At 36.9% G+C, this 13,796-nt stretch overlaps 1 protein-coding gene across 1 annotated transcript in view; it reads left to right on the plus strand.

Moving 5' to 3' along the window:
• Positions 1 to 13,796, plus strand: part of SEC63 (SEC63 homolog, protein translocation regulator) — a 141,819-nt gene that overhangs the window by 119,656 nt on the left and 8,367 nt on the right. Inside the window, exons 17-18 of the mRNA XM_007940830.1 lie at positions 6,833 to 6,991; positions 9,057 to 9,158. Coding sequence (XP_007939021.1) covers positions 6,833 to 6,991; positions 9,057 to 9,158 — 261 coding nt within the window. The remainder of the gene's footprint in view (positions 1 to 6,832; positions 6,992 to 9,056; positions 9,159 to 13,796) is intronic.

A 13,796-nucleotide genomic window follows, 5' to 3' on the forward strand; every position in this document is an offset into this window, starting at 1 on the left:
ACTGTCTCAAGTCTACCTTGTTGTTAGGTACCGTCAAGTTTGTTTTGATTCATAACAGCCATATGGATGAAGAACAAAACACTGCCTGGTCCTGTGTCATCCTCACAGTCGTTGTTGTGTTTGAAGCCATTATTGAAGTCACCATGTCAATCCTTACAGATACATAATTTTGTGTCATAATTCTTTAATTGTACCATGTACGTGCTAACCCAGTTCAGGGAGGTTTCTATCATATCATGTATTTTATAAGCCAGATGTTAGTGAGATTAACTGTATGTTACCTCATTGTGACATACTTAACATTTTTTGATTTCTAGTTTAGAAATTCTCTGTCTGGTTATGAGTTACTTTATCATAGTATGCAGATGCAGTTCGAGTGTCTACAAGTTGTTTACCACATTCCATTGATCAGTTCTGTCACTCTTTTGTCAGTTTGTCATACTTTGGTAGCTGATGTGTTGCTGTAATGATGGAAACTATGTCACTGGTATTTCAAATACAAGCAGGGTCACCTATGGTAGACAGGTTTCAATGGAGCTTCCAGACTAAGACAGACTAGTAAGAAAGACATGATGTCTACTTTTGAAAAAATTGGCCAGTAAAAACCTTATGAATAGTAGTCGGACATTGTCTTATATAGTGCCAGAAGATGAGCCTGTTAGATTGGAAGACACTCAAAAGATGAGGAGGAGCTGCTCCTCAAAGCAGAGTTGACCTTAATGATGTGGTTGCAATAAAGCTTTCAAGACCTTTGTTGATGTGGATTACTCACAATGAGAAGAAACAGCTGCAAACATCCATTAATAATCGCAATGTGAAACATACCAAGCATGAATCTGGGAAAACTGGAAGTTGTCAGAGTGGAAATGGAACATATAAAGATGGATATCCTAGGAATTCGTGAGCTGAAATGGACTGGTATTGGCCGTTTTGAATATGACAGTCATATGGTCTATCCTGGGAATGACAGATTGAAGAGGAACAGTATCACATTCATCAAAAAGAACTTTTAGGTATATATTTATGAGTGGAAGTGCTGGGTCATATGTAGTTCTATTTTTAGCTTTTTGAGGAACTACCACCCTGTTTCCCACAAAGGCGGTACCATTTTGCGTTCCTACCAGCAATGGGTAAGGGTTTGGATTTCCCCATATCCTCTCTTAACATTTGTTACTTTTCTTTTAAATGTTAACACACACACACACACACACACACAAAACCCCACCAGACCCACTGCCATCAAGTTGATTTTCATTCATAGTGGACTCTCATTGGGTTTCAGAGGCAGTAGATCTTTATGGAAGTAGATTGCCTCATCTCGCTTCTTAGGAGTGGCTGGTGGTTTTGAACTGCCAACCTTCTGGTTAGCAGTCAAACACTTTAGGCACTGTGCCCCCAGAGTTCTTTCTTAGGAACCATCCTAGTGGGAGTGAAATGGTATGTCATTGTGGTTTTGATTTGCATGTCTCTGATGGATAATGATGTGGAATATCTTTTCATGTGTTTGGTGGCCTTTTGAATGTCCTTTTTGGTGAAATGTCTATTCAGGTCCTTTGCCCATTTTATAATTGGGTTATTGGTCTTTTTTGTTGTTGAAGTTTTATATATATTTTGGTTATTAAATTCTTGTTGGATATATGGTTTCTGAAGATATTCTCCCATTCAGTAGCTTGTCTTTTCACTTTTTTGTAAAGTCTTTTGACAAACAAAAGTTTAATTTTTGTGAGGTCCCGTTTATTTATTTCATGTTTTGCTGTTTGTGTTTTTGTTGGCCATACAGATTCCAAAGGTATTCTCCCATTTGGTAGCTTGTCTTTTCACTTTTTTTGTAAAGTCTTTTGAATGAACAAAAGTTCTTAATTTTTGTGAGATTCCTTTTATTTATTTTGTGTTTAGCTATTTGTATTTTTGTTATTAGATAGTCCACTGTTGATAGCTAGGCCTGACATAATTGTCCCTGTTTCTTGTTCTAAGAATTTTATGGTTTTAGTTTGCACATTTAAGTCCTTAATGCATTTTGAATTTGTTTTTGCATTTGGCATGAGGTGTGCATTCTGTTTCATTTTTCTGCATGTGGAAATCTCAGTTTTCACAGTACCATTTATTGTAGAGACTCTTCTTTCCTCATCAAATGTACTTAGTATTCTTGTTGAAAATCAGTTGACCATAGATATGTGGTTTTATTTCTGGAGTCTCAATTCTCTTACATAGTCTGGTGTCTGTTGTTACATCAGTGCCAGACTGTTGATTACTGTGGCTGTATACTATGTTTTAAAATTAGGAAGTGTGAGTCCTACTTTGTTCTTCTCTTTCAACATTGCTTTAGCTATTGGAGACCTCTTGTCATTCCATATAATGTTGAAGATTGGTTTTCCTTTTTCTGCTAAGAAGACTGCCGGAGTTTTGATTGGGATTGCATTGGATGTATAAATTTCTCTGGATAGTGTTGACGTCATAACAATGTCTAATCTTCCAATCCATGAACATGGAACATCTTTCCATTTATTTAAGTCTTCTTTAACCTCTTTGAGCAGTGTTTCATAGTTTTCATTGTATAAGTTCTTCATGTCTGATTAGATTTATTCTTAGGTATTTTATTCTCTTAGGTACTATTGTAAATGGAATAGTTTCCCTGATTTCCCTTTCAAATTTCTCATTGCTGATGTATAGAAATCTAACTCATTTTCAGTTGGCCTCATACCCTGCAACTTTACTAAACTTCTTTATTAGCTCTAGAAGTTTTCTTGTGGACTCTTCGAGATTTTTCTCTATATAGGATCATATCATCTGAAAATAAAGATAGTTTTACTTCTTTTCCAATCTAGATACTTTTTGTTTCTTTTATTATCTTATTCCTTGGGCTAGGATTTCTAACATAGTATGGAATAGAGGTGGTGATGGTAAGTACCCTTGTCTTGTTTCTCATTTCAAGAGGAAAACTCTCAGTCTTTCTCCATTAAGTGTAGTGTTGGCTGTTGGGTTTTCAATATATGCCCTGAATAATATTGAGGGATTTCTCCCTTTATTCCAGTCTTTAGAGTTTTCATCAAGAGAGTGCATTGAATTTTTTAAATAATTTTTTACATCAATAGATATGATCATGTGGGTCTTTGTTCTGTTGATGGTGTATTACGTTGCTTTTTTAATGTTGAACAGTCTTCCAATTACATCTTCAAAATTGTCTTGACTGTTCTAATTACTTTTCATTTCCAGATATAGTATAGAATAAGTTTGACAATTTCCACCAAAAAAAGTTGCTAGAATTTAGATTGGTAGTGTATTGAATCTGTGGTTTGATGTGGGGAAAGTTGACTTGTCAACAATATTGAGTCTTTCTATTCATACTTATGGCTTATCTTTATTAATAGGATCTTCTTTAATTTTTGTCAGCAGTTTATAATTTCCAGTGATAGCAGTATAGCTAGCTCATCTTTCATAAATTTATTCCTGCATCCTTGATGCTTTCTAGTGCTGTTGTAAATGGCATTTTTTTGGGGGGGGCGGATTATAAAGTATTTTAATTTTCACCGTTATGCCAATCTACATTTTCTAATCTTTCCATTTTTTTGAGTGGTTTTTAAGTTTTGTTTTTTTTTTTTAGGATTTGGGTGAAGATTTACAGAGTAAATTCACTTTTCATACAGCAGTTCACATATACTTTGTCTCATGTCATTGACCAAAATTTACAATGCAGCAGCTCCCCTCCCACTTCCTCCCCATAGTTACCTCCTCCCAGTGTCCATCCCTTCATACTCTTCTGCACCCTGAGCTATCTCCCTGTGCATAAGCAGCCCTTCCTTCTCCCATGATTGTTCTCTCCAGGGCGTGTGTCTACTTGAGGTAAATGTTTAACTCACATGCCTGTACTTTGTTTGGCTGGAAACCACAGTTGTGGGTTCAATTCCAGACCTGAAGGGCAACTAGGGGCCATAGTCTCAGTGATTACACCGGCTCCATTGCACCAGCAAACCTGGTCCCCACCTTCTTTTTTTTTTTTTTTTTTGCCTCCAAATGATTTTGAGTTTTGTACCACATTGTTCTCCCTTTTTATGCAGGATCTCCTACATCCCTTCCAAGTGGATGGCAGTGGTAGCTGGGCACCATCTAGTTCTTCTGGTCTCATAGTTGTATAGGTTGCAGATCGGATGGTGTACCAGTCGCTAGGACTGATTGTTTCCATTAATTTTGGTTTTCTTCTTTCTTCTTGACGAGGAGAGACCCGTTGTTGCATCTAGATGGTAGCTTCCTAGCTTTTAAGGTCCCAGTCGCTACTCGCCAAAGTAGTAGGTAGAACAATGTTTTGTATAGTATGTTATGCCAATTGAGCTTGATGTCCCCTGCGACTATGGTCCCAAGCCCGCAGGATCGTAAATGGCATTTTTAAAAATTTCATTCTTATGTTTATTGCTGATATATAGGAATATAGTTGCTTTCTAAATATTGACTTTGTATCAACGAAACTTAGTGAATTGACACTTTCTAATTATTTATGTCTCGATATTTTTAAAAAAGATTCTATTCTTATACAGTCATGCCTTCTGTGAATAAAGACAGTTTTACCTTTTTCTTTTCAATCTTTTTGTTGTTGGTTCAGTATTCCTTTTTTCTTACTGTGTTGGCTAGAACCTGCAATATAATGCTGATCATAAGTGATACTGGTAGACATTTTCATCTTTCCAGCCTCAAAAAGAAAGGAAACATTATTTTACCAGGTTAAGGAAGTTCCCTCCTGTCATGCATTTAATTGTGCTTCCCTAAAATATGTGCCAACTTGGGTAGGTCATGATTCTCAGTGGTTTGGCAGTTATGTAATGATGTAATCATCTTCTGTGATGTGATCTGATTTGATCAACACTCAGTTATAAGGATGGGATGCTATACTCTTAATTCATAATCAGGTCACAGCCCTGATCCAATGTAAGAGGAGTTTCCCTGGGATGTGGCCTGCATCACAAAAGATACAAGGAAAGAAAAGTGAGCAGAGATAGAGGGACCTATTACCACCAAGACGGAAGAGCCAGACGTGGAGCTGTGCCCTTTGGACCCAAGGTCCCTGTTATGGGAACCTCTTAGACCCAGCAGAAGATTGATACCAAGAAACATGGATATCTCCAAGGAACGCCAGGCCCACAGATAATGACATAGAGCTAACGGAAAAGGAAAGCCTTCCCATAGAGCTGGCTCCCTGAATTGGAACTTTTAGTATCCTAAACTGTGAGAAAATAAATTTCTGTTTGTTAAAGCCATCCATTTGTAGTATTTCTATTATAGTAGCACTAGATAACTAAGATACCTATTTTTAGTTTCCTGGGAATTTTTATTATGGGCAAGTTTTGCATTTTATCAAATGTTTTTTCTGTGTCTATTGAGATGTACATATTATTTTTACCCTTTCTGTTAATGTGTGGTAAATTATGTTGACAGATTTAAAAATTTTTAAACGTAACTAGTAAAAAAGTCTGCCTTTTGAGCATTATGATCTTTTAAGAGGTATCTGCATGGGATCAGATTGACAACAGCAGTCCAAGGATTATATAAGAACTTTAGGGAAAAATGATTTTATGTTAATGAGGGAAGAATAGCTCAGTAAAGGAGGGTGAGAATGGTTGCATAATTCCATGAATGTTGTCACTGTCACTAAACTGTACATACAGAAACTGTTGAAAACGATGTATGTTTTGTTTTGTATATTCTCAACAACAACAACAACAAAATAAATTTTGGAAAAAAAATTTTTTTAACCATCCTTGCATTCCTGGAAAAAAAAAATCTCATTTACTTATGATGTGACATCCTTTTTATATTTCATTTGGATTCCTGAGTCTATTTTTATAAGAAAATAACTGGCTTGTCATTCTCCTTTCTTTTCATACTGAATCAGGTTTATGTTGACCTCATTAGAATTGTTCTTTCTCATTCCTGAAAGAGTATGTGATACTGGATTTGTTTCTTATTTGGAAGATTCTGTAGAAAAACTATCTGGTCCTGGAACTTTTAAAAGAGTTTAGTTATGGATTCTATTTCTTTAACTTATATAAGTCTATTCAGATTTTCTGCTTTCTCAGTTTTGGTAAATTAGGTTTTTAGGTAATTTGCTCATTTCCTCTAAATTATCTAATTTATTGGTATAACGTTATTCACACTATCCTCTTATCTTAATGTCTGTTACATCTGTAGTGATACCTTCTTTTTTATTCCTAATATTGGTAATTTGTGTTTTCTATTTCTCTTGAGCAAGAGAGAGAGATTTGTTATTACTGTTATTTTACTGATCTTTTCAAAGCAGCAGCTTTTGGTTTTATTTCCCTTTTGTATATCTGCTTTCTTTTCATTGATTTCTTGTTTTATTGTTGTCTTCCTTTCTACTTTTATTTGCATTTAATTTGCTGTTCTTTTTCTTCCTGAGATGGGAGAGTATTTTGTCTGAGATATTGTCTTTCCATATTGTATTATATCCTACCAGTTACAGAAAAGGGTACTAAACTCTTAAAAGAAAATTTTTCTGTAAAGTTTCCATTTTTCCTCCTCAAATAAGATACACTGTATAATTGATGCTTTTGAAAGATGAAGTGTCTTAGCCATTGTGATAGTATACATTGCAAATTGAAATAACATTTTTTAGAAACTTTAAAGAATGAATAAAATAATAGACAAAAAGCAAAAATTAGCATCTTCAATTGGACTCGCACATTATAATTAAAATAAATTCTGTGTTAATAGTCAAAGTGTAACCTTGAGCCAGTTTTTTTTTTTTTTTTAACAATCATAATAAGTTAAATTCAGGGACTTATTGAGATATTTAGAACTTTTTATGGTTGTTTTTCCCTTTCAGGAAGCTGTTGTAAAGGAAGATGAAGAAGAAGTGTCTGAGAAAGGCAGTGATTCTGAAGAAGAAGAAACCAATAGAGATTCCCAAAGTGAAAAAGATGATGGTAGTGACAGAGACTCTGATAGAGAGCAAGATGAAAAGCAGAACAAAGATGATGAAGCAGTAAGACTTACGTTGTGGATTTACATAATTGAATTATACCTCTGATGATTGTTTTAGGTTTTGTTGTTTGTTGGCTTGTCCTAAATAAAACCATTATATTTTATAATAAGTTCTTAATGTATTACTTTGTAAAGAATATTTTTAAGGGATAATAGGGATATAAATAAAAAGAGTGTCTAACAAGGATTAGAAATCTTAGTTTTCTTAAATCTTAAATTGCTAGATAGAGTAGGATCTGGGTCTTAGATGTTTGGTCTCAGAGTTGGAGATGTTTTTGGAAATATGAATAAGGAAAGGTGGGTTGTGAAATAGGTAGCAGGTTCCAAGTGACATTTAGGGTAAAGAAACATTACTGTTGACCCCAATGTCACGAAGTTGGTTAAGGAAAACAAATATTTACAGAGTCCCACTTTGTTTCAAGGGATATGTAAGATACTAAGGGCAGAGGACATTTCTAAGGAATATATTAGGATAGCGAGGGTAGAGAGTATAGAAAAAAAATCTCATGGCATGGCATTAAGTTTCATATGATTTATGTGAGGGCTATAGAGAAGAATGGGTTTGGTAGATAAATAATGGTCCTTAGAGAGGCTTACTGCAAATCAACTGTAAACTGATCAGCTGTTTCCTTGTTTGTTAGTGGTTTTCTTTTTGACTGGGCCATTGATCTAAAACTAATAACCTTGTGGTTTGGGAGAGAAAGAGGGATCCCCTGAATAACCCTTCAGGCAAAAGGAAAGGCCAAAAGCAAGAAAAGGTAAAGGGCAAAAGATAAAAGAGAGAGAGTATAGAGAAATAATAATATGCCCATCCCTGGCAGTGGTGGGGAAAAAGAAAGCTAAGGATGGCTTTGTTTTTTAGCAGTTGCTAGGCCTCTATTGTTGTTGTTATGTGCCATGGAGTCAGACCCGACTCATAGTGACCCCTCCTTAGGTTTTTGAGGTGGTATCTCTACGGAAGCAGATGGCCCAGCCTTCCTTCTGAGGAGTGGCTGGTGGGTTTGAACCGCCAGCCTTCTGGTTACCAGTGAAGTGCCTTAAGTACTATGCTACCAGTTACTAGAGCTCCCTGCTAGGCCTTGGGTATTTGTGTGTGTGTGTGTGTGTGTGTGTGTGCTTCAGCATTAATTTGATTGCTTGGAAATTAAAAACCATGGAGGAATTATTTCCACAGCCTCACATTTGGGAACATGTTGACATTCTTGTTTTGAGTATGTTAGGATTAGGAGAAGTGACTCTTAGGGTTTAACAGATGGATTTCTTCAGGTGACTAATAACACAACAAATAACTTACTCATTATTTGTCATATTGCAAGCACTATGACATATTTTCTGCCCTTGAATGTTTGCAGGCTAGTAGGGAAGGCAAACTGGTAAATAACATTATAGTATATAATAGATTGTACACATTTATACAAAGGGCAGTGATAATACAAAGGAGGAGAGTGAGCACCTTGTTTCTGAAGGAGAGGGGCATTTATGGCAGGCTTTACATATGTGTTCCAACTTTAGGCTTTAGCTGGTCCTGAGAGAGTAATAAGTAGGAATTTGCCAGGCAGAGAATGTTGTTGTTGTTGTTATGTGCTGAGTCAAACCCGACTCATAGCGACCCCTTCTTGGGTTTCCGAGGCAGTATCACTACGGAAGTAGGATTGCCCAACCTTCCTTCCGAGGAGTGGCTGGTGGGTTTGAACCACCAGCCGTCTGGTTAGCAGACAAGTGTCTTAGCCACTGTGCTACCATTTAGTGAAACAGCTTGGTGAGTTCAGAGAAGTGTAAGTAGTTTAAAATGACTAGAATAAAAGGTACAAGGAAGAAAGGAGACTGGAGAAGCAGGCCAGGACAGGTCATGAATGGCTGGATAATTTATGGCACAGGGCTTAGACTGATTTCTAAAAGCAATCATTATACATTTTGAGCAGGGAAGTGATCAGATTTGTGGGACTGAACTCATTCTAACCTTAACTAGTTAGTTAGCATTGTCAGGAAGCTAGAAAAAGATGAAAAGGCATCAAAATGATTAAAAACATACCTTATTTGAAATATTTTAATTTTGTCTTTACTAGGAATGGCAAGAATTACAACAGAGTATACAGCGAAAGGAGAGAGCTCTACTGGAGACCAAATCAAAGATAACACATCCTGTTTATAGTCTTTATTTTCCTGAGGTAAGTTTCTAGTGCTTTCCTTATTCTATTCACTTTCTTCTCAGGTATTTCTCAGTTGGCCTTCTAACTCTCTATGGTGTTAAGTAGCCCATATGTGCTAAATGTGGTCTGTTTTTGACAGGTCACAGTTTTAAAAGCTATATTACAATGTGGATTACATTTAAGGAATATATTATTTAAAAGTAGGATTGTTAATTTTAACAGTACTTCATTTTTAAGTATTTCTGTTGTTTCCTATGTTTTTTATCTTCTGTGCCCAGATTACTGGGGGTTGTGCTTAATGAAGATTTTCATTAGAAATTCAGGCAGATACATACTGTAATTTTGACTGCTTGACTATCATAAATCTCTCATGCCTACCAATTTTTAAATAGAATGGGAAAAGGTTCTTAAATTTTCTCTGTGGGCTTCCTCATAGGGTCTTCTACTTTCACCTGGAGCCACTAGAATTGCTTTTGCCCTGGTAATTGCCCCAGTCCATGGGAATGGGCAAGCCCATGTCTGTAGGAACATTTGTGTTCTTGACCTGAACAATATTAAATAAGAATGAAGAGCATGACTGATCTCTGTGCTCAGAACAGATCATTATAGTGCTGTTTGCCACCTTATCCTTGTTTCCTTTGTGGTCATGGCCTGCTCAACTTTTGATCTCTTGATAATCAAGTCTATGTTGTTTGTTTTTCAAAATAGTTTGGGATTCCCTTGACATTTTGCTTTTGAGGATGAGTCTGTCTGTGGAGCAGAGGTGAAGAATTGGTTGCCCTTATTCAAGGAAATTGCATCATAGACAACTGCCTCATAGCTTTGTCACTGACCTGCTCACCTCTCATGTTTGGCAGATGATTTCACGTATAAGTTTGCTCTCTTCTCTGAAATGTCAGTCCAGAGTTGCTAGGGGCTACTTACAACAATTACTAAATAATTTTACTTTCCTAACAATAAATGAGTGGCTTTTGTTTTGACCTGGTGAGAATCTACCTAGGATTCCAACTTAATGCATATGCTGATCTTCTGGCATGTCCTGCTTCTAGCCCATCTGTTAAAAGGCATTTTGCCCATTGTAGAGGTAGTCTGCCGGCACCAGGCGTCCTGAAATCAAGTGAGAGTAAATCAGGTGCCACTGGTGATGGTTTCAAAAAGTGATACAGGATGCTGCCGTAAGCTACATAATCTGTACCCATATAACAAACAGTTTCCCTTTGGACCATGCTTCATTCATTAGTGAATTACTCATTTACTCCCTTTGAACATTTAAAAATGGAAAATGCCTTTTTCTAATTAATCTACATCTGCATTTAATCTACATTTCAGAGTACTATTTCTCAGATAAAATTTATTTAGACTCTTCCTAATATTATCTCTCTGTCTTCCTGTCTTAGTTTCCTAGGGCTGCCATAATAAAATACCGCAAATGGGTGGCTTTAAAAGAAATTAATTTACTCACAGCTGAGGTGACTAGAAGTTCAAATTCAGGGTATTGACTCTAGGGGAAGATCTTTGTGTCTTTCAGCTTGTGGTAACTCCTGGTAGTTCTTGGTGTTCCTAGGTTTGTCTGCTGGCATCTTCAGATGGTGTCTTCCCTGTGTGTGTTTCTTTCCTTGTCTATTTTATAAGACACTGCTCAGAATGGACTAGGTTTAGTACTCATCCATGACTTCATTAGCATAACAAGAAAAACCCTGTTTTCAAACATCATGTTCACAGATAGAGGGCTTAGGACTTCAGAGTATGTTTTAGCAGACACAGTTTAATCCATAATATTTTCCATGTACGTACCTACTGAACTACCCACCTAAATTGCTTGAAGTTTTACATTAATAATTGCATGTTACCAAAAGTCATTTATTATATTTAGTATATTAAGGATTTTGGGGAATTTAAATTAATAAAATTTTGTTTAAAGTGCATATAACTCATGATGGAACACTGTTCCACTCTCCACCTGTGCGTTACAAGAGTCTAGGCACAAGTGCAGTCCGTGGATTGGTATTCTCTAGCATCTTAACACATGTTCTTGAATGAATCTCATTGTAGTTAAACAGCTTGGGAGAGGAGAGAGACAGGCATTCGCCAAGTGAGGAGGAAAGGGAAAAATGCACATTCTTGAACATATATCCCTGTGCTGCTTATATTACTATACACATGTTTTGGTAATGATGTTCTGACAATGAAATGTCAGAATCACTTTTAATAATAATGTCCCTTATTTTACTAATAATCATGGTGATGCAGTGCTTAAACCATTTGGCTGGAATCAACTCAATGGCAGTGGATTTGGTTTAGTTTGGTTCATTTTATCATTTATTTCACTTGTATATGCTAGATATGCTGATGCGTATTTTACCTGTATTATTTGATTTTTTTCTAACACAGCCTGAGGTGGTTGGCACTCAGTAGTTAACAGAAGAAAACTGAGGTTTACCAAAACCACTGCCCTTGAGGTGATTCCAACTCATAGTGACCCAATAAAACAGAGTAGAACTGCCCCCATAGGGTATCTGAGGCCGCAGATTTTTATGGAAACTGACTGCCTCATCTTTATTTCATGGAGAGGCTGGTGGGTCCAATCCACCAACCTTTTCATTAGCAGCTGAATGCTTTAACCACTGTGCCACCAGAGCTCTGTAACCAAGGCTTAGAGAGATGAAATAACCCAGGTCGGGTGTGGCTCTCGAACAGGTGTTGGCAAATTACAGCCTAAAGGCCAAATCTGGTCCACTCCCTAATTTTTTTTTTTTTTGATGTTTGCCTATGTTTTATTACCTATGCAAATATGTAATATAAATGGATAATACCTTGAAGAATGGGAATTTCATAACTTTTAATTGTGCTCATGTGGAACCTGTATGTAGACCAAGAGGCAGTGGTTCAAACAGAAAGACAGGATACCGCGTGGTTGAAAATCAGGAGAGGTGTGTATCATGGTTGTATCCTTACATCACACTTATTCAATCTGTATACTGATCAAATAACCTAAAAAACTGAACTATATGAAGAAAAATGCAGCATCAGGATTGGAGGGACACTCCCAACAATCTGTGATATGTTGATGACACAACCACTCCCTGTTTTTGTAAGTAAAGTTTTACTGGAGCCCTGCCACACATAATTTGTGCTACAATGGCGAAGTTGAATAGTTAATACAGAGACCGTATGACCCACAAAGACTAAAATATTCTCTGGCCATTTGCGGAAAAAGAGTCTACCAATCACTGCTCTAAAGCCAGGTGTAAATACTCTGTTTTGAGTCCATTATATGGAGACAAACTTGGCTGTCAGTTTGTGATCTGTGGGGCTTGTACGTTGCTGTGAGGCTTGAGGCTTGCTACTGGTGTTTCAGACACCTGCAGAGTTGCACATGGTGCACAGGTTTCAACACAGCTTATAGACTAAGACAGACTAGGAAGAAGGAGGAGACCATTCACTTCTCAAAAATTGGCCAGCGAGAACCTTATGAATAGCAGAGAAACACTGTCTGATACATTACTGGGCAACTTTATGAATAGCTTGAAAACGTTATCTGACACAGTGCAGGAAGACGAGCCCCTTGGGTTGGAAGGCACTCAAAATAGGACTGGGAAAGAGCTGCCTGATCAGAATAGAACCAACCTTAATGATATGGATAAAGTAAGTCTTTCAGGACCTTCATGTGCTGACGTGGCATGACTCAAATTGAAGAGAAACAGTTGCAAACATACGTTAATAATTGGAACATGGAAAGTACAAAGTATGAATCTAGGAAAATTGGAAGTTGTCAAGAATGAAATGGAATGCATAAAGATTGATATCCTAGGCATTAGTGAGCTGAAATGATGGGTTTTGGGCATTTTGAGTCAGACAACCACATGATCTACTATGTCGAGAATGACAAATTAAAGAGGAATGACATGGCATTCATCATCACAAAGGATGTTTCAAGATCTGTCCTGAAGTACAATGCTGTCAGTGATAGGATGATATTCATACGCCTACAAGGAAGACCCGTTAATACCACTATTATTCAAATTTACGCATCAACCACCAAAGCCAAAGATGAGGAAATTGAAGATTTTTATCAACTTCTGCAGTCTGAAATTGACTGAACATGCAATCAAGATGTGTTGCTTATCACTGGTGATTGGAATGCAGATGTTGGAAACAAAGAAGAATCACCAGTAGTTGGAAAATTTGACCTTGGTGACAGAAAAAATGCTGTAGATTGCATGATAGAATTTTGCAAGACCAACGACTTACTCACCGCAAATCCCTTTTTCAACAACATAAATGGCAGCTATACACATGGACTTTGCCAGATGGAGTACACAGGAATCAGATTGACTACATCTGTGGCAGAAGGCGATGGAAAAGTTCAGTATCTTCAGCCAAAACCACGCCAGGAGCTGATTGTGGAACAGACCATCAACTGCTCATATGCAAGTTCAACTTGAAGTTGAAGACAATTAAAACAGGTCCACGAGAGCCAAAATATGACCTTGAGTATATCCCTCCTGAATTTAGAGACCATCTAAAGAATAGATTTGATGAATTGGAACACCAGTGACTGAAAATCAGAGGAATTGTGGAATGACAACAAGAACGCCATCCATGAAGAAAGCAAAATGTCATTAAAAAGACAGAAAAGGAAGAAAAGACCAAAAT

The sequence above is a fragment of the Orycteropus afer genome, unplaced genomic scaffold (genome assembly GCF_000298275.1).
Source record: "Orycteropus afer afer isolate SDZICR_OR568_19922 unplaced genomic scaffold, OryAfe1.0 scaffold00072, whole genome shotgun sequence".
NCBI lineage: Eukaryota > Metazoa > Chordata > Mammalia > Tubulidentata > Orycteropodidae > Orycteropus > Orycteropus afer.